The sequence below is a fragment of the Haliaeetus leucocephalus genome, unplaced genomic scaffold (genome assembly GCF_000737465.1).
Source record: "Haliaeetus leucocephalus isolate CR32 unplaced genomic scaffold, Haliaeetus_leucocephalus-4.0 Scaffold340, whole genome shotgun sequence".
Classification (NCBI taxonomy): domain Eukaryota; kingdom Metazoa; phylum Chordata; class Aves; order Accipitriformes; family Accipitridae; genus Haliaeetus; species Haliaeetus leucocephalus.
The window spans coordinates 9,676,705-9,703,243 of NW_010972776.1; the positions used below are offsets into that span (position 1 = coordinate 9,676,705).

Consider the following 26,539-nt stretch of genomic DNA (forward strand, 5'->3'; position numbering starts at 1 on the left):
ATCTGCGCCTTTAATCCTCTGACCAGCAGCAAGTTCATTACACCATGAGTGTGAAATTTGAGGCCAGGCATGGCCAGAAAGATCTGGGGTCCTTGCTCAGAGGTGAGTGAGAGCATGTGGAGTTAGGGGCACACAGTCAGCCCTTCTCATGGTAGTCTGGTAGCTTCTCCACAAAGCCAGAGCGAAGGGGAGGCGGAGGGAGTGCTGTGCACAAACTTGCCCGGCACGTGTGGCTGAAGCAGGAGCACGAGGACAAAGCTTGGTCTTTGGTGAACCTGACTGTAGCCAGAGAGGCACCACTATGGGAGAAGGTGGCTGGAGGGGTGGGCTTCGGTGTGCGACAGGGAAGAGACGAATGGGAAGGAGCGAAGGGAGCCGAGCAACGGGACAGAGGAGTAGAAGTAGGAGAGGAGCTGGCGACATCAGGGTGAGGAGCAGGGGGAGCTGGCTTTGCTCTCTTTCTCTCTGCTGTTAGGCAGATCTCAGCCAAGAAGAGAAAGGTGTCCTGTACCTTGGAGCATCAGACCCCTGGGCTCTGACGGACGTCTGGGAGCAAATCTTGGGGTGGCGACTGAGGGTATCACCCTCCTGTATTGCTGCATCTGCCTGCTCCGCTGCAGTCATTTCCTTTGGTGGCTTAAGCTAATGCACAGAGGGACTGTCGTGTCCTGTTCTGACATATCTTGGTGTTTCCAGCTGAAGGGTGGAAAGCCAGGGTGGCAGTGCCACGGCGTGCCCCAGCAGGAGCCATCAGCATGCTTGGCAGAGCCCAGCCAGCATCCTTCCCCGCTCAGGGCACTGCTGCGTTACCCCCTGGCAGCCCCTCAGTAGCTGAGGCTGAAGCACATCCTGCAGAGTTATTTTTTCCAGACTGAAGATTCTCCCTGGGAATTGTCAGCCCAGATGGAATTAATATTTTTTTTAAAGTTTTTTTCATTATTTTTTGAAAACCAGGAATCTGTTTGTGCCCATTAAGCTGTTGCTTTCTGAGCAAAGCAACAACACAAACAAAAATTGGGCTAATCCTTAGTTGGTAAATTGTTATATTCTGCCAAGTTCTAAAAAAAAAAAAAACCACCTCAAAACAACACAGCAAACGCAGCCACCCACAAATCTTTTTATTTGCAACTTCATTTTGCTTTCCAAAACACAGCAAGAATAAGGTTTTCTGAGCATGGCTTTGCCCTCTGCAGGACAGGAGGGAGGGTTTGGGTTGGACACTTCGTTATCAATCTCTGCTCTTTGCTGTTTGCCATCTCCCTTGTGTAAACTCAAGGAGTGAGGCTGACGGAGGTGGTCACGCGTCCGATATTTGTATTCATGAACACAGTGCTTTAACATTTATTCTCCTGGGCTTTAATGTACTTTGCTTGCTTCTGTCTACGTGTGGTTTGCCTGCTGCAATTGTAATATTCAACAGACACTGTAGGTAGAGGAAGGTCAGAAGCATCAACTTTCCATATGACCTTGACAGATTCAATCAGCCAGTGAAAGTTGTAGAATTGAATTATGGGCTTTGCAATGAAAAAGTGGTTTAAGGGACAAGAGAATCTTGTATACACTTGGTATTTTCAAAAGCTGGCCTGGTGTAATAGCAATTGGGAGGGACAGAACTGAGGGAGACAAAAGGTGGAAGACATATTAGAAGTTTTATTTTGTTTGTTTTTCTGTGGGGTTTTGTGGTGGTTTTTTTAATACACTACTTGTGCAATATTGTTCCAGAGACTGGTGTGGGTTTTTTGTAATTTATTACAAAAGAAAAATCAATGACATGCCAGTGTTTCTATCTTCCAGGTAGAATTGATCTCTTTACAAATAGTCCCACTTTTAAACATTCACCCACAGGAATATTAACATTGCAAGATGTCACATGCTTTGCATCCTACTTTAAATACGTGCAGTGATCCCAGGGCTAAACATGCTCCTAAAGGTGCTCTTTTTACCCGGTGCTAAATGCCGTCCTTCGTAATTGTTATTGATCAGTTGCTTGAGGAGGTCTGTGGCCAGGGATGTCTGTAAAAGCTTATTTCACTTGGAGAGAGACTGTATTTGATACTGTATTAAAGAAACCTATTTTATTGTGCTTTTAACATTCCTGAACCTGGGAGAGTAGTGGAATAATACTTGGAAGACATTAAAAATGATCAGTTCGGAGCTCTAAATTGATGATACTACTATTCTGTTTTAACCTCATTTCAAATATGTGGTGGTAACAGACTGATACGGTTCACAAAATGTAGCCTAATCAAAATGTATTGGCGAATACAAAAGAAGAGAGCTCGATGAAGTCTTTATTCCTCTCTTTTGTGGAAAGAGATTGCTGTTCATTGCAAGTAGTAATCTCCCAGATAAACGTGTTTTTCTGCACTGTGGCTCTACAGCTCATAAAAAATACACTTTGACAGTGCTGTACTCTTTTAATATATATTTCTTAGACTTGGTAAACACTGTCCATTGCTTGGAGCAAGCAAAAATGTTCCACAAACAAAAAATGTTAAAATCAATACACGTTTTTCATTGAGCATAACAGAGCATACCATTGGCCTGAATGAAGAGAGCTTGGCAGGAGAACAGAGCTGGAAAGAGTTGTCAAGATGTAAAAATATAATGAAGGAGCTACAGGGCTTTTCCCCAACAAAATAACTGCTCCGAGTTTGTAAGAACCTTCAAGTATAACAAACAGCTTGGAATGAAAATCCTGCGTGAAAGCAGGAGGACAACCACGACCTCTTTGTGCTGTCCTGGGGAAATTCAGCAGAACATTGCTGTATTCAGCAATGTGGAAAAGTAAAACTTCACTCAGAGCAGCTCTCGGTTTCCCTAATTGCCAGGTGAATGAGGATTTGGGAGTTTAGGCTGGTGCCTGTGGCTGCTTAGAGTCTACTGGAATACAGCAGTTGCATGTCCCCCCTGTTTCTAATTAAAGTAAATAATAACAAAAAATGCCGGGGTGATGGTACTTGCATAAATACTTGAGCTCCATGCTAACGAGCCATCTTTTCTGTATGGAGCTGGATTTGCCTTCTGAGTTCAGTGGTTTGAAGTTATTGGCAAAGCTGTGAGTAACTGTCACTGGTTAAGGTGATACCAAAAAGGGAGACAAGGATGTAGAAATGCTGCTGTTTCTGCTTTGTTTTTCTCTTCTGCTCTGGTTTGAGCTGTGTAACAAAAACAAGCTTGACAAACATTTTGAGGCTGCAGAGTTTGTGAGAGAGTCCTAGATAAGCATGTTTGAATCCCAGCAGAGTGCATCTGATCTTGAGAAACCTGTTGTCCAAGTGCTTTGCAGTTTTATACACACTGTTGGAATGGGCTGGCATCTGCAGTGGGATTTGTCCACGCTGTGCACCTGTTTGTTCCCAGAATTTGCATCTGATGACTGTCTCTTGCACTGGTGTGAGTGAAGCAATGTTATGTGCTCAGTATACTACTTTTATATATATACACATGTATACACTGGTGAAATTGTTCACTTGCTAAACTGTGCCACACAGTGGGAAGCATGTCCCCTGCTTGGGCAAAATGCTGCTGTTCCTCACATAATGCCTATTGATGGAGACCTGTCCATTTGTACGATAGGTAGATGACCAAAGCCCCGTCAGCTTGGCCATGTGCCACAGTGGGTGTGTCTGGTGGCAAGGGGCAGCTTGCTTTCCAGTCCTGTGATGGAGAAGAGGTTCAACACAGCGTAGTCCCCTGAGCCAGTGGCACAGGGGCACAGCCTGTTCAGCCCTGGTTTGTGTCTGTGATAGAGGTTGGCTTTCATAGACAAAGGCCGGAATGAGAAAGAGATGGAGGTGTTACAGGTCTCTAGCAGTGTTTGTTCAGCAGTCGCCTCAGCTGGCTGTTGGCAGCTTTTGTCTGGACTCGAATACATTTGCAAAAATGATGCTGACGTTTTCTTCCTCCTGTCCTTCCTTCCATCTCCTTGCAAAGCAAAAATATCCCAGCAGAGCGGTCACGGGTGAGATGGGGAGGCTGAAGAGCAGCACCGGTGTCCTAGAGCCAGGGATTTTTGTCTGTTTCCCATTCCGTCTGTGTTTTTCTAACTCACTGGACATAAAATGAGTTAGACCCTACCTGGACTGAAGTGGCTGTGTTCAACCTGCTTTTTTAAAGTTGCAGAGGGATATAACTGTTTTTTTAAGCCTAAACACCTACAGTTACTTGGCCTGCCAGGGCACTGCCCCACAGCTGTAGGGAGAGAACTGGGCAGACTGGGACTGTGTAAAATGCACCAGCCTCGCTTCAGCAGGGTGAACACAGCACGTCTGCTTGGTTTGCTCTGAGGGTTTTCTAGCTGCCTTGCACTTGCACGTGCCACTGAGCTTTGCTCTGAGCTCTCAGTTCAAAAGGACCCAAACCTCTTGTCATAGCTGCCCAACGTCACCTGCTTTCATTTGAAATCATGCAAAACATCAAGGTTCACTCATTTCAGTCAAAATCAAGTCTAGGCTTGCTCAGAAAGGGCTTGACCTGACATTCATTGAAGCCATGAAATTCAGTCACTGTTTCAGTGGCAAGCTGGGGCTGCCTTGAGAGTGCTAGGAGCGTTGGTAGCCCGGGGAGCTTGCAATAGATATTCAGGTTTTTCCACTGAAGCTGTGTGGAAAGGCAGGTCTGACTCTTGTCCTCTGTACCCCAACAAAAGATGTCCCTGTTCACCTGAGCAGCCCCAGATCAGAGCTGACACACTGCTGCCACAGCTCAGAGCATAGTTCAGAACAGCATAAAATCTGAAGAGGTTTCTCAAACAACTGCAGGGGAGCTCAGCAGGGCCAAAGTAACACCTGGGGTGTTTTTAGCAGTTTTCTTCTCAACTGTGTGTGCAGGCTCAGGGAGGTGGCTCTTTGGACCCAAAGGTGGGAAGTTCAAAGAAGTTAGGCAAAGCTCATCTTAGAGACGTTGCAAAATTGTGGTTTGTGCTCTTTATGGGCTGTTTGAATCCTATTTCCAGCAAATTATGTATTCACGAACCGTACTTATTCCTAGCTAGAACACGCATTTCACAGGGTCTATATTATCCATACCTGGAAGCTACCAGATTAACCTTAACTCTCGCATTTTTATCCACATGCATTGAAATTGAAACTTCTGCATGATAGGAAGTCTACATTGCTTCCCTTCCCTTCGAGGCTGATTGCCATCTGGTAATGCTAACTAGAAGATACGTTTTGCTTTTTGTTTTCAGCTATGATTTGTTCACAGCAGGATCCACACCGTAACAGCAGTCTTTGGGCTCTCTCTAAATGGGTGTTACACCTGCATTTGAAAAATGTCAGCAACTAGCTGTGCTGTATTTTTTTTTATTGCTGTTACAAGTAACTTCAGACCACCAGCTTCTTTGTACCCAACATTGTGTACAAATGCATGCTTGATGGCAAGTAGAGATGCTGGCACAGGAGGGGTGCAGAACACTAACTCTCAAGCATCCCTACAGGTGTCCAGAGAGGAGCAGAAGAAGCGGTAGAACTGGAAAGCCTTTGAGATGGGCTGTTTCAGAGAGATAGGGAGGATGGAGTGCTGGCATTAGATTTGGGAGTCTCTGACATGGCACAAATCAGTTTCTAAACAAGACAGGGAACAAAGCATTGGAGAAACTTTTATGTGACAACCCACAACAGCTTGGAAAAGTGAGTTCAGTGGCAGTCTGAAAGGATGTGCTTGGCAAGACTGTTCAGTTTTGTTTTGTTTCGTTCTGATGACTTGAATGATGGAATGGAGAGAGAGTATGCTTGTTAAATTGGTAGGATGCTCTGAGCTGGGAGGAACTACAGCCACTTTAGAGAACCAGATGTGGAATTGCAGATAATCTTGACAGGTTGGAAAAATAGCCCATAAAAAGGGATGCAAGTTCAATAAAAGCATACGAAATACTGCATTTAAGCGAATCAGCTGCATGACACAGGGTGCAGCATAGCTGGGAAGGCAGTAGTTCTGGAAAAGGCTTGTTGAGAGTGAATCAGAAATGTTACACTGTTAGAAGGAAAGAAAATGTCATGCAGGGCTGTATAAGCAGCAGTGTTATCTGCAGGACATGTGAGAAAAATGTCCATACCTGCACAGCACTGGTAAGGGGTTAGCTGGAGCGCGGTGCCCCGTGCATGCACACACATCAGCAGGGGTGCAGGCTGACTGGGGGAGCAGCCTAATGAAGGGCTTGGAGAGCATGCTCACGAAGTTGAAAGAGTGTGGTTTGCATAGTCTAGAGCAGAGAGGTCTGAGGAAGGGGGATAGATGTGACTGCAGCCATTAAGTATGGGCCCTTCCTCAAAGAGGAAGGGAGTAATTCCTGTTCTGGCCCTCTGGGGTAAGAGAAGTTTTAGGCTTTGGTTGCAGGAGGAGCAAAACTGCAGTTGAGAATCAGGAGGAGCTTTACAGCTGCAGGGAGAGTGATGTGCTGGAGTCCCTTGTCTGGGCAATACACAAGTAATAGGTACAAAGGAAATAGGTGAAGTTGATGTGTGTAGGCTTAGGGGTGATGTGTCACTTCTCTACATCCTTCTAGACCTGGTTTTTAGGATCCTTGTAGGTGGGCTAACAGCCTTGCATGAGAACACATCTGAGGAGTGCTTTGTACATAATTACACTTTAAAACCTCTCTGTAAAAGTGAGCTGCTCCAACACTGTGAGGAGAAAAGCATTGCTATTAAGCAGAAGTTATCTGATGTACTGTGCCAGGGTCAATGTTCAAGGGAGGTTGCAAGGTTATACTTCTCACTGACTCAGCTGGCAGCATAACTTTTAACATTTCATTAGCCTGTAGAAATGAATTGCAGATAAGGTATGTACAGAGCTAGGCTTTGAACCACAGTGAGTGACAGCTTGGCTGCATGAACACCTACCTGTGAGATGTAACACTAGCTAATGATCAGGCTGACTTGTTGGCTCCAGCGTCCTTTGTTTTCCAGTTGAAAACATGCTATTTCCATGCTATTTGATGTTGTTTGCTGAGCAGAAGCTGTTTGCTCCAGCAGTGAGAGGGACAGCCATCTCCCTCCCTCTGGCACAGCTCTCTACCTGTGTGGAAAGAGGACTGCGATGCAGCATTGGAGATGGCAGGATGAGCTGTGCAATCCAGCCAGCATGCCAGTTGCTCAGCCCTGGAACAAATTGCTAAGGACAAACCATAGTGAGCATGAAGCGCTTGAGTTGGGATGGTGGATGGACAGTGTTCCCAATACCATGGTGGTTTGCTTTCCTGGAAGGGTAGCTTTGAAGCTGCAAGTCCCTACAGGGTGGGTAAAGGACTTGGTGCTTGGGCATTACCAGATACCAAGTCTGCCTCCCAGTATCTCTCTTTTCTTAGAGAGCAGATGGCAGTAGGGGTAGACCTGGAGCAGCACGTGCTGCTCAGTACATGTTCTTAGCTGTGCTGCATGGACACAGGGATGAAACCCAGAGCTCCCCCCTTTCTGCCTCCCACTGTTGCATGACAATTCACACTTTGCAGGCAGTTCTGCAGCCTGGTCTCTGTGTGCCCTCCAGATGTGGGGGCAGACACCATGGTGGCTGAGGTTGTATTGCATATGTGAAAGCCATGCAAGACTCTGGCAGGAGTGAGGACCCCTGGTCAGGAGAAGGCCTCTGTGTGCATGTGTTGAGTGGGATGGAAAGCAGACAGCATTTCATGCCTCAGCGCTGGAGCGACAGGCACTGAGTAAGCAGGGCCAGCACATCTCTGAATGTGCCTCCCCACTGAGTTACTCTTAGGGAGGTGGAAATCTGCTGCTTCATGCAGGGAAAAGTTATGTAGACAAGCTGTGTTTTGGTGCCTGGTTTTGTGCAAAACATGGAAATCCTTTCCTGCCTGGTCTCTTTTCATTCTTTTTGCTGTCAGTCATTGCACATGTCATCAGTGTCTGTGGAAAAGACAGCACAGTCAGGGCGCAAGCCTACTGCAGCCTCCAGTGTGTGAAAAGCAACATTAGCTTAGAGATTTTCACATGAGAACTGATGATGATTGATGGGACATACAGTGCAGTCATTAAAACCAGAAACGTGTCTGCTCTGGAACCCCTTGCTGGCGTCCAGGATTAAAGAGACCATAACAAACTGCATTACTGGTGCAAACGTGAGCAAGCCTTGGGTTTGTGCTGGAAGCCTTGTTTCTGCAGCACAGTTCAGCTTGCCTCAGCAGCCACCAGGAAGAGAATTTGTGCAGCATGCTTAGAGTAGGTTCATCCAGCCTGGTGCAGTATCCAGCGTGCTCTTATTTGCACCCCTCTGAGCTAGGATGCAGATGACAAGGTGCAGCCCAGCAGACTCCAAACAGCCAGGTGTAATGCAGGTTCTTCTACTGGATTTAAGTCTGCTGCCATCAGTGCTGCACTCAAAACAGCTGGCTTTGTTGCACTGCAAGCTGCTGTCACGTTCGCTAGTGTCAGATGCCAGCCATTTACAGTATGCGCCATCACAGCATGACTTAAGTTGGCAACACAGAGTCAATCACATGCCAGCAGCCTACTGTAAGGGTGGGGGAGTGTGTGGGAAGAAAGGGGGAGAAGATACTCTTACAAAATCTTTTATTGATTTATTTTTAATATCCATTTTTCAAGCCTTGGGAAGTGCAGTCCATATGCTTTTCCCTCCTGGTTGTAGTTGGCAAAGAAGCTGACGAATATGGTCCTTCAGACTCCTTCCATTTTGCGAGAAGCCAGAAAATACAGATATATTTAGCATGTTACCAAGGCCAGCAGCAGAGTCTGTTGCTGGGTGGTGATTCCCTGGCTGCAGGCTCGTGTGCCACCCCGGACAGGGTGGGCATGCGCCTTCCCTGGAGTCAATACTCATGCTAAATTAACAGCAACAAACTCCTCCAGTTATAACAGGATGGCTGCACTGGTCCCAGCAGGCTCAGCATGCCACTCGCTGACACAGGTTCAGTCTCTGAGCACCATGCCCCTTCCCAACACATGCAGCAACCCACTCCAGGTGCTAGGATGGTGCTCTTTGGTGCAACACTCAGCTTGGAGAGTGTCTCAGCAAGTCTCTGTGCAGGGCTCTGTGCCCTCTGCCGAGCATTCAATGTGCTGGAGCCACAGCTAGTCACTGCAGCAAAACTGCGCCTTTTAGCATAAAGATGCTCATCTGAAACTTAGAGGCCTGACTCCTGTTGTGTTTTCTCATATTGTATTCCTAGGCCACCCAGGTATAAAATGGAGTTGTCCTTATTTGTCCCCAGCCCGACATCCACACAGCAGATTTGCTACCAGTTCCCTGTTGTTTTCCCTGCTGTGTTGCAGCTGGTACTGAGAAGTGAATAATGGCAGTTCTTTTGTCCTTCTGGTGGCTGTCGTAGAGCTGAAGTTGGTCTTGAAGAGTGTATGTGTTGCCGAGAAGTCCTGAGAGCTGTGGGCATTGCAACAGAAGTGTAGAAGGGATCACCTCTACCAGTGTTGGAGTTCAGAGGATACTAGAGGTGTCCATCACTTTAGAGCGAGACTTCTTGAAAGCTGTTTCATACCTGGATGTCTAAACTGGGAACATTTTGTGTCACTCTATCACATCATCAGTTCCTAAAATTCATTGTCTGAGAGACGAAGAGCCTACTGTGGTGTTGGAGAGGGCAACCCGACTCAGCTGTGACTTCTAACCCATCCTAGTGAAATGCAGTGGTTGATGATGCTCAGGTTCAAAATGATGGCAAGGAGGAGCTAGACTGAAGGTGTGGTTTTGAATCCAAGTGCAGCGATGATTCATTTAATCTTCCTGGAGCCCTAGAATGCCTGACTGACAGCCATGCTGTACTTCACAGCCTTCACTCTGCAGCAGCATCTGCACAGCTGGCAGTTCCTTGTAAATACATGTCCTCATTGAAACCAGTAGCACTCTATGTAGGCACTGGTTTCTGCTCACAGCTCTGCCTGCAGGATCAAGGCCTCGTGCTGTATGGGTTTTTTTTCTGGTAATAAAAACGTTGTGTTTGTAAAACCCCCTGTTGGAATTAAACAAACAATGTTTTGAGAAAAAAGTAGAACAAAGCTTCACACCAAGCTGGGGTGGCTGATATCAATGACATGCAAAATTTCAGTTGGAATAGCAAAGTCCTTTTCAAGTTGAAGAAGGCCCTGTAAGTATTGTTCGCAAAAATAGTAGCTCTTTTTTCATCTTCTCCATTCCTGCAGTGTAGAAACATCTACACAGATTTATTCCAAATTTGGTAGAAATTAGTGTTTTCCCAACCCAAAAGCACTTGTGCCAAGTTTCAACCAGGAGGAATTTCTAAGGCTGATGTGTAAGCCCTCGAAGGCTGGAGCTTAGAGTAGAGCAGCTGCCTAGCCATCAACAACCCGCTGCTTTGCGGGGTCTGCTCCTGGTCCGCAGCAACCTGAGCCGCCTCGCAGAAGTTGTGGAGGTGGGATGCAGCAGGTATGCTCTGAGCCTGAATGCCGGACTCTTGTTGGGTCCCAGGTGATGGGAAGGGCTGTGGAGGGACCTGGTCTCATGCAGCTGGAAAGATGCCCTGAGAAGGATGACCCAAATCTGCCTAGTGCTGATGAGTCTCCTTCTCCTTCCAGATTAATGCTGTTATTTACCTTGTAGTAGTGCTGGGTTGTCTGAGCACCAGCCAGATGTGTGGTGCCATTTTACCCTCACTTTACACAGATGTAAGAAAGTGTCTGGTGATGAAGATTCATGTCCTCGGGGCCTGTGAGCAGTTAACTTGCTGCTGGGGATCTGGGGCTGTTGGACTGCTGAGAAGCCAAAACAATAGCATTAAAAAGCCTCTTTCTTTTTGAGTCGGGTTGTTGGGAGCCACTGGGCCCTTCTAGGAGCAGGGCAGAGAGTTTCGTTCTGCAAAGGCAGGCTGCTGAAGTTTGGGAGTGGTTTATTTCCTGTCCCAGTGGGTTTAGCCCATCACTTCTTGCACTTAATTATTTGCCTCTAAATAACAACGGGGAGCCAGGGGTTTTGTTTAACACTCTTATCTCCTTGGAGCAGGTAAGAGAGGAGCCTGTTTCTCACAGTACTCCATCATACAGCCCCTTTCACGCTGCAGTCAAGCTCTGCAGCCCTCTCCCCAGTGAAGACGTTATCCCCAGCAGGCAGGGGGGCAGAGGAAAGCACACCTAAAGCTTTGCAAGTCTCAGGCTGCTCTCCCGGCACACCGAGGAGCCTGGCTGGGGGTTCAAAAACAGCTTCTGCAGTCGGTCACGGTGTAGGCTTTGTGCGGTGGTACTCAGACTGTCCAGTGATTCCACCTCTATGTTTGTACAAGTCTTAAAAATCCTCAGGGGAGCATCCTGGATGTAGGTAGGAGCCCATCCCAGGGGGTTTCCGTCAGTCCGAGCCCTTGGTGTGGTGGTGTGTAACCAGCAAACCCCTGTGGACCTGGTTATGGGTTACAGCTCTGCTGTGTGTGATTCTGCTAATGGGAGCGGGTACGTGGGGTCACCTGGTGTGCCCCTTTTTGAAAGCAAAGTTAATTATATTGAGGCTGAGAACTCGGTGTCCATCCTTTGACAAGAGTGCCTGGGACAGGCTGGGTAATGGATGGTCCTGCTGCTTTGCTGGCTGCAGGAACGATTATTAGTTATCTGTCACGTAACAGCTCAGTGGCCCCAAGATCTGGCCTTATTTTAATTGGCTCTGAATAGCTCCAAGGAATTACTTCCTAAAAAAGTTCACCATTTTTGCGTAAAAGTTATTTATGAAACTTAAGTATAAAGTTGCATAAAATGTTTCTTGCATTCTCTATGCCTCTGTTTCTTGAGGAGAGAATACACAGAGAAAGAGTGGGGAAAAACCCCTCTTTTTCAAGAATTTTTTCATCTTAATGACAAAATTTGTTACTAGTTTTCTGCGTTCAGTGGACTATTACTATTTATCTTCCTATACCTACTTGCAAACGCTATTAAAAGCAAGGCATAGTTTATAGATGTTTTTTAAAAGTGATGGTCTCACTTGATTTGAGGTAATCTGCAACATTAGTGATCCTTTGTTTTCTAGGAGCCACTGGCTTCCCCAATGCTTATGTTTATTGGGGGGGGGGGGAAGTAGTCAGTGATGCAAGATACTGTGGCTTTTGACAAATGAAAGCATGAAGGGGGAAATTGTTTCAGTTCTTCCTCCTGTGACTATCAGTTCTCGGCATCTCAGGGTACGTGCATGTTGAAGATCAGAGGTGCTGCTTTACACAGCTGTTGTCTTCATGTTTTACCCAGTACAGCTGGGGAAATGGTGGAGACAGTTTTGTTTCTTGCTGTCTGGTTGTCAGGGCCAGTTAAGTGGTCTGCTGTTGGGAGGGAGGGGAAAAACAACCCACACAAGAAAATGGGGAAATTTTGTTGTTTTGGGGTTTAGATTGATAGTATTCAGTTAGTGTTACTGCAGAAGAAGTCATGTTGCTCTTCACCTAAGTATTGCCTTGCTATAGAAAAATCACAAAAGAGGCACAGTAGCTACCAAACTGCTTCTGCCTAAATGATTGTGTTGTTACAGTAACCCAAACAATCCTCAATTAAATTTCTCTGGCTGCCCTGAGTATTACATTCGCTGAAATGCTGTTTCATTTTGTGTTTTAGGGCCGGTGTACCCGAGAGAACTGCAAATATCTCCACCCTCCCCCACACTTAAAAACACAACTTGAAATAAACGGACGCAACAACCTGATCCAGCAGAAGACGGCCGCAGCCATGTTTGCTCAGCAAATGCAGTTTATGCTACCAGGCGCGCAGCTACAGCCAATTGTAAGTTACAGCAATGAATCGGGTTCATGCTGCTCCACGTTTCTTTCCTGTTTGCTCACTGAGGCCCCAGCCCTGTGCCTGAGCTTGGGCAGTTGTGCTGCACAGAGCTGGGCAGCATCTTCTGTGGCTCTCCTTTCCTCTGATAACTTAAGGAGCTGCGAGATTCAGGGCATCAAGTGGAAGGGTCATAGGCCAAGTGGATATTTGACCAGTTAATTCACATACCTCCTAGAAGTCTCGAGTGGCTCAGTTCCAAGGGATCCTATTTTGGGTAGGTGTTTTACACTGGGGTGAGGATGCTGGAGTTCTTCCACGCTGTGGCAAGAGGCCAGCTGACTCCCTTGGACTAGATGCATTGTATTGGTGGGCTAAAATTGGGGACGATGAATCCTACCCAGACCTTAATACTTTTTTATGTTTGGGAGTGAGACCCATTTCACTGCAGTTGTCCCAGCAAAGAGTTGTGCTAATGTCACAGCCCTGTTTTTCACAGTAATGCTGTTCTATGCTCACAGCAGGAAAGATTTGCTTCTCTTCAGGTAGGGAGGGAAGCCTGTGGGAGATGGGTGTTTGCAGAGCAGGTAGTTCAGAGATGCCTTTGTTGCCGGTCCCTGCTTTTGCCTATTGGTTAAAACAGATTTTCAAGCTGGAGAACCCTGTTATGCCATGGAGAGGATGGCTCGTATCTGCTGGTTGGTGTATCTGGGAGGGGGTGACATTTGTCAGCTGAGTTTGAGTCTGTTGCTATGTATATTTTAAGAATTGTCAGAGGTCTTCAAGCAGCTCTTCAGTGCTGACTTAAGTTGCACATTTTTAACCAAGAGCTTAATTAGGAGTTCTCCATTTAAAGTTGGGCTGAATATCTTTCCTGGGGCAATGTGTACTTGACGTGCAGTTGCTGGGTGAGGTTCCTTGTGCTGTGCCACACAGGAGGTCTCGCTGGATCCCTAGGACAAACTCTTCTAGCATTAAGGTGTACAAGTCTGTAAACCAGCCTACAGTGGCCTCCTGATGTCCCACCTACAATACCTGGCTTCTCTGCCCAAATGGGGTTTCAGACTCAGCATCTGTCACCCTGACTTTGAAAAGTTTGGGTGTCTCTGGTTTAGCCTTACAAGAGACCAGTGAAGGGTTCTTCCTTGTTGGAGGCTGTTGTGCTGTTTGGTGTACGAGCTCGTGACGGAGCTGTGTTTCAGCGGGGAAAGCTGGCCAGTGTCCCTTCATGATGGTGCTCTGCCACCATGTCGGGGCATTTCCCCAGTCTGGCATGTTCCTCCTGTCTTGTGAAGGATTTTCCATGTTTGCCCTCACTCTGGTCATCATGTGTGCGTGTTAGCAGTTTTATCTTCACCCTGCTGTGTAAGCTAGGAAAATGCTGTTTATTCCCATTTTGAAGATGGAAAAGTGAGGCAGAAGGGAAAATGTGCCACAGAAAAAGTCTTTAGTTGCTCTGCACATTAAGCTCTAATCTGCTATAATCTTTGCACCTCTTGGGGAGTTTGAAAGTATGTGCACATCAGAAGGAAATCCTGAATTCCCACAAAATGGTAGCACTGGTTTCCTAGCCTTGTACCAAAAGCAAACCTTTCCTGTTTGGGGTTTTCCTCTGTGGGGAATTCACAGTGGACACTCTTTGGCTGGCTGTTCAAAACATCTCTGGGATTTCCTCTTTGGAAAGTTCCCATCTTCCCATTTTGCAATCTTGCAGGTCCAGTTCACTCCTGCAGTTTCGCTCCTGCCATTTAAATTGCCTCTGAGACTGAATCTGTCAGTTTGTCTGGTTAGTGCTCTCATTTCAGAGGTAACCTTATCTGATGAGAAAGGTCCCTGGTTTCTGAATTGTGCCATGAGGGAGACATGGACAAAGAAGAAAAATAAAAATTTGTTCTGCAATGACTGCTCCCTTTCTGCTTTCCCACACTTTGCTCAGAGTAAACGAGCTCTTGGTCTAATTCCTGCTGCCTGACTTGCTCCACACCAATTTCAGGACAAACAAGAGATTGCTCTTTCAACTGCCTTTGATTTCCTGAAGATGCTGCCAGTGGAAGCAGGCTTTGAGATTATTTTTTTTCTTTCTAAATGAGAAGGGTGGGGCCTCCTTCTGGCTACACATGAAATTCTTCAAAGCAGAAAGTATTATATCAGATGCAGCAGCAGAACAAATCCCATGTGATCAGAAAGCTGATCAACGGGATGCCTGCTTAATTGGGATGCTTGCCAGAGATAAGATTTGGAACAGCATGCTTAATAGCTCCAAACAATAGCTGAATGCTTAGACATTTTAAAGTGCATTTTCACCAGAAAAGCTACTGTGTTTAAAAAAAAACAGACCAAAAGAACACCAAAAAAATCACACGCAACACCAAACCAGCACTTGACGTAGCAGCTTTTCACCATGCTTCCTGAAATGGCATTGAATGTGTCTGTCTCTGAGCTTGCACGTAAACATTCACATCTTCTTGCACCACCACTGATATCCAGTAAGAGCTAATCATCCCATTGAGCCAAGAGCTAGGATCCTGATGGTGGCTGGTTAATGAAGGTGCTGCTTGGAGAAGAACTATGTCCCATGTGGGCTGCCTGCTGCATGCTGCTCACGGAAGCCTACTAGGTGTGAATTAATGGATTCTAGTGTGAGCTTATTTCTCTGAAGTCTCTGGTTACTCTCTGATGTTGCTGCTAACCGTTCGTGCAAAGCTGAGAATCACATGAATGTTTGGTGGCCATGATGCAGTTTTAAACAGGCTGCTTTGTACAGCACTTTAAAACAAGTCAGGCAAGGAAACTGAGCAGAGTATTTGCTCAGCATGGTGTATTTGTCTGGGAGAGACCTTGGAGGGACCACATAGGTGCCAAGTAGGAAGACTCTAGCAAAGTTTTGACTTTTGAAAGTCCAAATTCACCATGACTGCTGGCTTTGGTTGAGCTGTGCTCAAAGCTCTCTGGGCTGGTTTTGCCTCTGTCTCTGTTAAGACTGCATAAAAGTCAGGTTGAAGGTGGATAGAGCTGGATCTGGCATCGATACAAAGAGCCATTTTGGTCAATGCTGTGTCTGGTTTCTCAGATATGGTCACTCTGAGCCCTGTGTGCGCCAAAGCAAGGCCACCCAAAAAGTGCTGCACCCCGGGCCTGATCCACACACTCTCTATTCTGCTTTATCCCTTTGCAGCAGTGAGAGACGGACTTTTGGAGCTGGCCGTTGGAGGTGCTTCAGCACAGGCTCCAAATTGACCTGGTGGAGCGGGGCAGTGGCTTGCGTGGTGCTGCCCTGCTAGCTGTGTCTGAACAGGCAGTTGGATAGAGCATGGCAGTGTTGACACACCTGCCTCCACTCCTGCCCTGCAGCTGCCTCTGCTGCTGCTCTGGGAAATTGTTTCCCCTCTCTTTGTTTTCAAGCTCTTCATCTTTTCTTCCTGTCAAGGTATTTGTAGCCAGGACTGTCTTGACAGCTCTGAGTCACCCATGTCCCTGAAGACAACCCGGACTCTAACACAGCCGTGCATTCCCTCCTGGGGCAGCAGGACCCTGCTGCCACCCCTTGGTGCTGATGGAGGGGTTAAAGCACAGGGTGAGCAACTTGCTTGGCCAGTGATGCTTGGAACAAGTGCTGGAGCAGATTTCAACAGGTGTTTTGGGCATGCATTTGTTCCATGCAGCAAAAACCTGATCTATATCTTAGCCTCCAGTCAAAGGCACACTAGGAATGAATAAACACATGTACCCTGGCCCACCCGGGAGCTGCTGTCTGCCAAGACACAGTGCTGTGGGGCATTAACACCTGACTTTTACACTACAGCAGCCCAAAAATGAGATATCCTTTGAGCGATGAGTGTGTCTTTGCAGTCTGATTGGGGAAACGAGCATCTGTGGTGGTAGGTAGCTGGATGCTTTGGCCGCTTGGACTCACTCCAGCGTGCTCAGCCATCATGTTAGAGAGGTGTTTTTACAGCCAGCCCCATGCAGTTGCATTGGAGGGGAACACAGGTTTTTGCTTTTTCTGAGCAGCATCAATTATGTTTTCAATATCAGGGTCTTCAGCCTTGTCAGTACAAGATCTTTATCTTCTACGTTTCTCTCACCAGACTGTAATAAAAGCTGCCACTGTTTTTTGTGTGCTTTCCATGTGTAGCTGCTTGGCAGTGACCTGTTTCCCCTCCTTCAGGCCATCAACACCTCTGTATTTTTGCTGGGGGTCTCATTTTCAGGCTTTCCCTTTTTAGGATCTGAGGTAACTCAGAATCAACACTTCCCGGCTGAGACAGCGCTTGTGTTCGACAAAACACCAGCCGCTCATCTGCCTTCCTCTTCACACCCACTCTGTGTTTCTTCTCTAGCTTTAGCACAATTTCTGCCAGGCAAATTGAATGCAACTTCTAGTTTGTTAACAAAATCAGCTGTTACAGGTTCTGTCACCAGCAGTGGTGACAAATGCCCCTCCCTGGGACAGTCCCTTCTCACTGCTCACACCTTCAATCCAACAGCTCCCATGCTTGGGGTCTGTGGGCAGCTCAGAGCTGTTGAAGTCCTTGGCAGCCCTCCTGCAAGATGTGTTCTCACAACAGCCATTTCAGCTGCTGCTTTTTTTTTTTTTATTTATTTATTCTTACAAAGATTTTAATACTCAGTAAACCAGTCTTGTGAGCTCCTACCAGTCTGAACCCCTCTGCTGCTGCACTGTAACCTGTTTTCCTCTGCTCAGGAGTAACTGGTAGTGTCTGCATATGCTACGGTCAATAAAAGTTAGTTTGCAAGGAAACCTGCCCCTCTATTTCCTGAATTTGCAAGAGCTTTAAGGGGGCCAGCAGGGGTAAGTAGTGATACTTTCAATCCCTCTGTTTTGCCCTAGAGCGCACCAGCAGCTAAGTTGAGACTTTTTTTTTTTTTAGGATACAGTCATAATATTGATCTGTCAGGTCTCCTGGCTGGGTGTAATCACAAGAGGTGAATGGGAGGCATGTTGAGGAGAACAGTGCTGTTTGGAGTAAAAATTAGAGTTGGATTCTGGCTGCAAGGAAGAAACTCACTCAGATTCCCTCAGGACAGGCCTGGCATGGGGGACTTGCACAGACGTAAAGGGAGGAGAGATTTGGCTGGCAGCATCTTTATTACTGGTACTGATGCACAAGCCAGACTGGATTTCCCAATCCAAGACAGGCAGTCAGGGCTGGCAATGAGCGCAGCCCATCTTTTCCCCTCATCAGCCACAATAAATACAGAGCTCCCTGATGCCAGCTTACAAAGGAGCAGTTTTCAGTGCGCTTAGCACACTTCAGACTTCAAACCCCAGCACTTCCAGGTTTAATGTGTTGAGTGAGGTCTGCTTGTTCTCTGGCTGTGCATCTGCTGAAAACGCCTGCCTGGCTGCCTGAGTGTCAGTCCCCTGCCTGCGGGCAGGGTGTGGAGCAGAGCTGTCACTTTCAATCAGTGGCACCAGGCACACAGTTCAGGCGGGCAGAAGAAGCAGTTGTGAAACCTCGGGAACACAGCAGCAGATGCTAGGGCATGGAAATGGGTGAACAACCAGTGGCAGCAATAAAACCCCATCCTGCTCCTTCACGTACCCCTCTGCAGGTCTCCAGGATTGCAAGTAGACTGTAGTCCTCAATTGTTCCTCATGGACATCTTTCCTCTGCTCGCTTCAGCTTGGGTTTGGATCTGTTAGCCCTTGCCGATTGCTCCCAGTGAGGAGAGGGGCTGCTTTTAAGGAATTGCCTTGTAGATGGAGACTGTTACAGGCAGCAGGACCTGCCTCCCAGTTTGTCATGGCTTTGGTGGAGAGGCTGGTATATCATCTCTTCGTGAATGTTTTGTACCCCTTCCCACTGATTTCTGGTGAATTCACTCAGTGTGAGGTGTTGCAAGACTCCAGCCTTCCTCCCTGGCTGCACAAATGCTCTGGCATCCTCCACTTGACCAGTGGGAGGAACATCTCCCCTCTATCTCAGAAACCAGCTAGGTCCTTGGGCTGGCTCCTGGTTGTGTTTGAGCCCAGGCAGGTGAAGCCTGCTTTAAAGGATCTCCTGAAATTTTGGAACAATGTCTGTGTCACACCTGCTCTGTCAGGATACGCAGGACTCCTGCCGTATTAGGTGCTGGAAAAACATAGGGTAGATTTGCCCACGCATTTCTGCAAGCCGCATGTGCTGCAAGGTTTGGGCTACAATGGGTACGTAAAACAAGTGCTGACAACATGTCAGGCCCCAGCATGACCCTGTGCAGACTGGTCAGGCTGGAGAAGCTCCTTAAAATAGCATTTACAGTGTGAGTAGTGACAGAAGTTCAGCAGATGCCACTGTAATTACTAGTGCTCACACAAAAGAAAACAGTCTAATGGATGCTGCCTTCTCACTAAAGTGTTCAGGGAGTCACAGCATTTGAAGATCCTTAAAGAGCTTTTCTAGCAGCAAAAGGTGTAAAATGTCTAGGAGCCACAGAGAATTGAGAGAAGATAATGATTTAATAAAGGGCCATGGACTGGAGGATCTCTGGGTTTTAATGGTTGAAGTCTCCCATCAGCTGAAGCAGGGCTTGACTCAGACTCAGAAGAAGGAAAATTGGAAATCCCTCCCAGAGAGGATTATTTGGTTCTGCTACACTTAAAGCACCCAGCACTGCTGATGCAGGAGGCCGTGTCTCCTCGTTGAGGAGGAGAAAGCAGGACGTATGCTGGCAGCGACCTGTCATCTCCTTTCTCATCAGCTCAGGAGCTGCTTGCTGTCACTCTGACCTTAGGAAGGGGGCATCATTAAGCTAAAGATAGGTTAGGACAGCTTGGCTGGTGTTACTGCGGGCTAGCTTCTTCCAGATTGCAACAAGCAAAGTGTTTCCTAGTGTATTAAAGTCTTGGGATGAAGATGCTGTCAAGAAACACACTGTCCATGCGTAGTTTCTTTTAGAAACCCACACGACTAGAAGTACCAAAATAAAAGCAAGGAGGGAATGATGTGTGTGGCCCAAAAAAACGCCCCAGGCCATTTTGTAAGCACACTTGCATTTATTGCCAAGCAGAGGCTGTAGCAACTGAGGAGGTCATCACATATGCCTGCAAACGTGACCAGCTGTAACTGTAACCCAGAGTTCCTAATGGAGCAGGTGACAGAAGGAAAAATAAAAATGGTTGCAAGTTGCAGGCTGCTTCTGTTGGGGGCTGCTCGAGCCCCTGCTACAGGAGCAGGAGTGCTGCCTTGCAGGCTCTGGTCTTTGGGGTGAGCAGGGGGGATATTTCAACAGCTGGAATTGGTTTCATTCCCAATTACACCTCTGATTTGGTGCTTCAGTATCACAACCTCCCTGGCTGTAGGGGCTATTCACAGACTTTAAACTGAGCATCTGCTTAGGAGCTTTGTGTGATCTCACCTGCCTGGCAGAACGGCAGCTCCTTTCCCAGACCAGCACTGCTGGAGCAGTTCAGGCTGGGGACGTGGCTCTGGCCACCAGCGCTGAAGCTCTGCTGCGCTTGGAGAGCCTGCTTAATGTGATTTAGGGATCTGAAGCCGTCAAGATCTTTAAGGCTCATTGTTCTGTCTCCTCATGGGAACGTTGCTTCTTGCAGCACAGGTGGGGTCCTAGACCTTGTACTGGCCCACCTGAGCCATCTCATCTGGAACACTCTGTCCATGGCTCTTCCAAGCCCATGACCCACCTGCTTTTGCCAAAGCCACGAGGTCTGGCACATGTGACACTAGTGAGTTTGGTGTCCTCTTGCTGCCATTCACGTGGAGCATAGGCTTGGGGTACTCCTGCAAAATGGCTTTTGCCCAGAGGTTGTTGATAGTCTTGAAACAAACCCCAGATGGGCAGAATGCTAGACCTTCAAGCGTGCCATAGCAGAGATGCCTGGCCTGACTCTAAATGATTGCTTTTGTCTACCTGAGCCACACTAGCCATGATAACATGAAGCTCGGTGCAGGCTGATAGTGAATTCAGCCATGTAGCTAATGGGGTTACCTGCTTCCAGGTCCTGAAGCTGCAGTTTACCTTGGGGGTTTCTGTATAGCATTGCGGTGTAGACATAGAGAAGCTGAGACATTTATTTGGGAATGAGAAGTCTGTTTAATTTGGGCCTGCCCTAATTGCTAGCATGAAATCCTTAATTGTGTCATTAAACTATAAAGATCATCAATATGCTTTGATCTGACAAAGAAAGATGCCTTGTGTTCAGGATGAGTCACAAATCTGTGAGTCAGGAGAAGCAAATGGATCACAAGTAAACGGCAATAAATGAATAGATTGGAGAGCACAGCATTTTGATGTTGCTAATCAAATTGTCTAAAAGGATTGAAATGATGCAAGGCTTTGAGGGGTAATCCAAGACAGCTTTTTAACTAATATTTTGTTTTTCCTCTTTCTATCCACAGACAACGTTTCCTGTGACTCCATCGCTTGCAACAAGTCCCACGATGGCTTTTAGTCCCTACCTGAGTCACGTTTCTCCTGGGATGGGCTTGGTTCCTGCAGAGCTTTTACCAAATACTCCTGTCCTGGTTTCCGGAAATCCTACTGTTACAGTACCAGGAGGCTCTGCTGGGCAGAAACTGATGCGTACGGATAAACTGGAGGTATTTGGACGTCTGATATGATACTGCTGATGGGAATGAACAGGACATGTGGTCCCAGCTGTTGCTCTCTGCTAGAATGACCTGGTGCACCACAGTGCAGAGTTTAACTTGCAGCTTTCCTAACACAGGGCTGCTGCTCTCTGCTTGAGCAGACTCTCATGTGGGACCTGATCCCAAATCCTTGGAAGTCACTGGAAATTTGGGAGCACTCACTCTTCTGATTTCAGTGGGCATTAGAGCAGGGCTGGGATTGTTGTTTTCTGTGTGTGATCTGCCACACTTAAAAAAATGCAAGTAGATGGTCTACCCTTTCACTGAGTTGAGTGGGAGATGTTTTGGAAGTAACAGACACTTTCCTTGTCTAGTGATGGGCTTACTGAGCTTTTACAGAAAGCTTTAAGCATTACACTGTTGGGAGTGGTGAGTATGGGGCATTGGAAAGATGTCTCCTCCCCCCACGTTGGCTGGGCATGCTGGGACTTAGTGTTGGAGGAATTGTAAATGTCTTTCAAACCCTAAGTAGAGGCTCCGCAGGAGGTAAGGGCTGAGGACCTGAATTCAGAGGCCCCTGCAGGTGTAAATTATAACACAGGAAGGTAGTGGAGAAGGGTGTAATTTCAAAACACGTTGTTTTGTGTTATGTACTTTGTATTGCCTTGTTGATGTCTCACCTTTCCCCACACTCAGCCTGATAGTGCACTGGTACGTGATCTATACCACCAGCTATAGTCCTCAGCAATTTTTCTCAGTTCCTCAGACAAGGAAACCTTGCAGACCTATTTTGTGATACCTTTTTCTCTACCTTTGATGCTTCGGTGGTCATAACTTAGGAAGATCTGCAAGATCTTTGTAAAGCTAGCCGTTTTTGGCAACATCTTACGAACACGTTGCAGTGTAATCAAATGCACTGTCATGTAACCCCAGGGTTGGAGTTTTATTGTGGAGGGCAGTGAGACTATTTATGTGAAAGAGGCTCCTTGTTTAAGAAAAGGTACTTGTTGCAAATAACAGCAGCATGCAACATTTAGAATTAAATGTCCTACCCAAGTGTGTGCTCCATAACAAATACATTATCCAGGTGAGACACAAATGGCAGAGTTATTAACATTTAAGCTTTAGAGGCAGGGGAGGAATCCTGAGCTCCAAAAGTTTTGGCAAAACAACACTGACTTCCTGGGGTCACTTTGCATTCTGCACAAATTCTATACTTCACTTCCATTAGGTAATTGGCCTTGGTAATGTAGTTTTTTTCATACCTTGAACCAGTTGTGAGTAGCACCAGTTGCCCCTGTGACTGTTGGTACATGTGCTACCCAAGATGAGTATGGATTTAGAATGCACACATGGTTTAATGTGGCCAACTGAACTGATATTCTGTGTTGAAAATACTGAATGAAGAATAACTTGATGTTTTGCTCAACAATGTGACTTTCTTTTAAGGTTTGTCGAGAGTTTCAGCGTGGAAATTGCACACGTGGTGAGAATGATTGCCGCTATGCTCACCCTATAGATATTGCAATGATAGACACAAATGAAAATACTGTTACAGTTTGCATGGATTACATCAAAGGTCGATGCTCTAGGGAGAAATGCAAGTACTTTCATCCCCCTGCACACCTGCAAGCCAAAATCAAGGCAGCTCAACACCAGGTGAACCAGACAGCTGCAGCTGCAATGGTAAGTAGAGCTCTTCTCAAGCTGTATTTCCATTGCTAGGAGATTTCATTTGTGTCACATGTTGTTTGTGGAAAAGTAGAGTGCTTTGTAAATGGCTGACTAGAAACCTGAGAGCATGTGCAATATGGATCCCATCTTTTCATCCTTTCTATTTCTATGTGCTCACCACAGCATGAATCCCTGAGTGGTGCCGCACATCTCGCCAGTTAGGGACATGGTGGCGAGTCCTGTGATTTTCTGACGTGTCATCATGACGTGACATGAATGCAAGTACAGCAGCACTTGGAACCAACACCTTCCCTGGCTAAGTCGCAGGTGTCAGTTTAGCTTCCTCAGTACACAACGAAAGAAAAGACTGCCTATCCCATAATACATCCTTTGCAGGAGATCCTGGCCTGTTGAAGTCAGTAGCAAAATCTCTACTGACTTAAAAGCAGACCAGATACCAGTTGTTCGAGCTTAGCAAACTTGTGCCTGATACCTTTGCCAAGGCTTAGTGAAACGGTGAGACTCAGATGAAGGGTGACTTCCTGACCTGTTCAATACTTTGGACCTGGTAGAGATGATCCCACCTGCATTTTAACTTGAATTGTGACTTTTAATACCTACAATTCTAAAAACAAGTCAAGGAAGACTTACCAGATAAAATTCCTAGCTGGAGTAAATGTTGCTATTCTGTTGAATTCAGTCTAATGGCACCTATTTATTCCAGAGATGAGAGCTGGGATGTTCAGCCTGGGGAGGGAAGAAGAGGCCCAGGGAGATCTTACCTATGTATATAAATTCCTGATGGGAGAAGTAAAGAAGACAGAGGCAGACTCTTCTCTGTGGTGCCCAGTGAAAGGACAAGAGGCAGTGGGCACAAATTGAAAATTCAGGAAATTCCATTTAAACATAAGAAAAAACTTCCTTACCATGAAGGTGATCAAACACTGCAACAGGTTGCTCCATCCTTGGAGATACTCAGAACCTGCCTGGACACAGTCCTGAGCAAGCTGCTCTACCTGACCCTGCTTTCAGCAGGGTGTTGGTCTAGATATGATCTCCAGAGGTCCCTTCCAACCTCATCTGTTCTGTGATTTTTTTTCTTTTTTTTTTTTTTAACTAGTATTAAAAAGGTTCTTGCCTCCTTTTTGGTTTAGAAGTAAGGCTACTAAAATTTTTCTGAAACCTTTTTTTTTTTTTTAAGACAGTAAAAGAGGTTGCTTTTCATTCATGGTGAAACATAATCAAAACGAGGATGATTCTAGAAATTAAACAACTGCCCTCCTTATACCATCAGTATTACCCAAATGTAATTTGAAGAACCAGTTCATACTGCAGTATTTATTTGTCCTGCAGAGTTTATTTTTTAGATTTCTTACTGGTTTTATTACTGTTGAAAAAAGAGCCCAGGTCTGTTGAAAAAGAACCTTCTGAAATGAAACTCTTGTGTTTTTTACAACTGAATTTTTACTTTTTTACTAATTATCTAGGACACTGCTACTTAACCAAAGCCAGTGCATGTTTTATTCATGCTGCTGGCTTCTTTTAAAAATGTAATTAACCTTATTTGTATGCTGTTAACTAGAACCTTTAAAATATTTATTGATGGCTTGTTGCATCACCACTGCTACCAAAACAGCTTACATTATTCATTTACTTTTCAAGGCTTGATGCATTTACTGTACCTGTTGAGGACTAAGACTTTAATAAAGGGAAGAATGGTGCCCAGTTTTCTTGGATCAAAAAACATATGCCAGACAAATGGGTGTACCTTCTAAAATAGATTTGGAATGACTTCAAATCTAAATTCAGAAGATATTTCTGAGGGACCCACTCCTGCAGTTACTTGACATGCACAATCAGTAGCTTTACTCACTCCTGCTTAGCTGAAATCAGTGCAGCACAGTCAGATGAACTGGGTCAGGCTCAGTCCCCAGTTCAGGATGGCACTTAAGCATGTGCTTGAACACCCCTTCTTTACCGGTGGTCCTTCCCTTGCCACAAGTGCTCTTGCTGACCTCTGCATGGCATGTAGCTGCAGAATTAGGGCTGAAGCCCAGTGCAAGTCCACTTGCAGGTGCTAATCCCTGAGCGCTCCTGACCCGCTGTGCCAGCTGCAGTGAATATGCTCTAAAGCACGTGTCCCATGATGACAGAGGCAAAATAGCTGACTAGCCGCTAGGCCAGGTAATTACTCAGCCACCCCACGTTGTGCATGCCTCGTCTTTTTATAATATATTGTATAATGCATTCACTTTTTTTTTTTCTCTTCGCCTCCCCAAAATGTTGCTCTCTCGACATACCTTGCTTGCTGTTTTTGTTACTGTGCTTGATCCCCCCTCCCTGGCCCATTGCCATCATGTGCTCGCTGCCTGCTAATTAAGACTCAGCCAGCTGTCAGATCACTGAAGCGACCGCTGGAGGCAACCTTTGACCTGGTACTTGGACCTTTCACCTTCTCGCTTTGCACGTAACCATCTTAGTCTGCATGAAAGCCTTCTGCACTTGGTCTGTTGTGTTTGTGCCTGCGGAGACTGCCCATCCCGGCCAGAAATGTTGCAGTGTGCGTTCAGACATGCCAATCCTGTGCCCCACACGCCATCCATTAACTGTCTGAGCTTTGCCTCCTGAAGCCTGGATGTGTTTTGGAGGCAGTGAATAACCTTGGGGGGAGGCAGCTCTGGGTTTTGAAGTGTTTTTCCAAACAGTGGCAGCTCTGGAGTCATGAGATGCGATGTTTCGGTGAGAATTTAACTCATCAGGTTTGCAGTGTGCTTGGATATGCCAGGGGACTGGGTGGCACAGGACAGATCCCGCAACTTTTCGTGGTATGCCCAAGAGCACAGCCTTGCCTGGCAGTGTTATGCGGGTACTGCCCTGCAGAAGGGTGGTCTGTGCTGTGGGCACAACTCAAATTTAGGAGGGAGAGAGCTAAGCAGCACCCTCAGAGATCTGTGCTGGGAGCTGAAGCAGGTGCAGTACAGGACTTTGGTGGCATGTTCAGTAAGTTGGGGAGATGGCTGCCACTGCAGCTCACTCTGTCTCTGGTTCCTCCCCCCAAACCCCCCAGTGGGACAGTGTCAGCAAAGGGACCTCGCTCTGGGTGCCTTTTGCTTCAGTTTCAGGCACAGAAGCTGCTCCCCAGGCTTCTATCTGCAAGGTGTCTTCCTATAAGCTACCTTTGATTATTTTCTGAGTCTCAAATATGTTTTACCTGTTTTCATGACACTCATAGCAAGGAAAAAGCCATCCTCCCAGTCTACTGTCAGTCCTGGCTCCATAGAAGACAACTCCTTCCCATTCACCCCAAATAACGAGGGATCCAATACTTCATAAAAAAAAAACCAGCTCCTGTCGCCCCACTGTAGCAGGGGAAAGGGAAGAGTGGACACAGAGGAGCCCTGAAACCTTCAAGCTAGTGTTTCTCCTCATTCCCAGAGCTAAGAAGCAGAGACTGATCCGTTCCCCTCTGAAGGGTTTTTTTTAAGCAGTGAAGAGGCTTGTTTTAGGCAGCAGCAGTAGGAAACTTTGCTAGGGACCAGCTTCCACCAGCAGTCATGGAATTACACTGTAAATGACATAACAGCCTCTCACTCCCCGCTGCTCACGGCTGGCACGGACGCAGCC

The 26,539-nt window shown here is 46.6% G+C and overlaps 1 protein-coding gene across 4 annotated transcripts in view; it reads left to right on the forward strand.

Moving 5' to 3' along the window:
- MBNL3 (muscleblind-like splicing regulator 3) overlaps positions 1 to 26,539 on the forward strand; it is an 88,306-nt gene that overhangs the window by 48,539 nt on the left and 13,228 nt on the right. For all 4 annotated transcript variants that reach the window (XR_774664.1, XM_010572492.1, XM_010572494.1 and 1 more), the window contains exons 3-5: positions 12,528 to 12,692; positions 21,050 to 21,250; positions 22,691 to 22,927. Coding sequence is in view for 3 of the 4 variants with exons in the window: in XM_010572492.1 (XP_010570794.1) it covers positions 12,528 to 12,692; positions 21,050 to 21,250; positions 22,691 to 22,927 (603 nt within the window). In the remaining variant the exon portion in view is untranslated. The remainder of the gene's footprint in view (positions 1 to 12,527; positions 12,693 to 21,049; positions 21,251 to 22,690; positions 22,928 to 26,539) is intronic.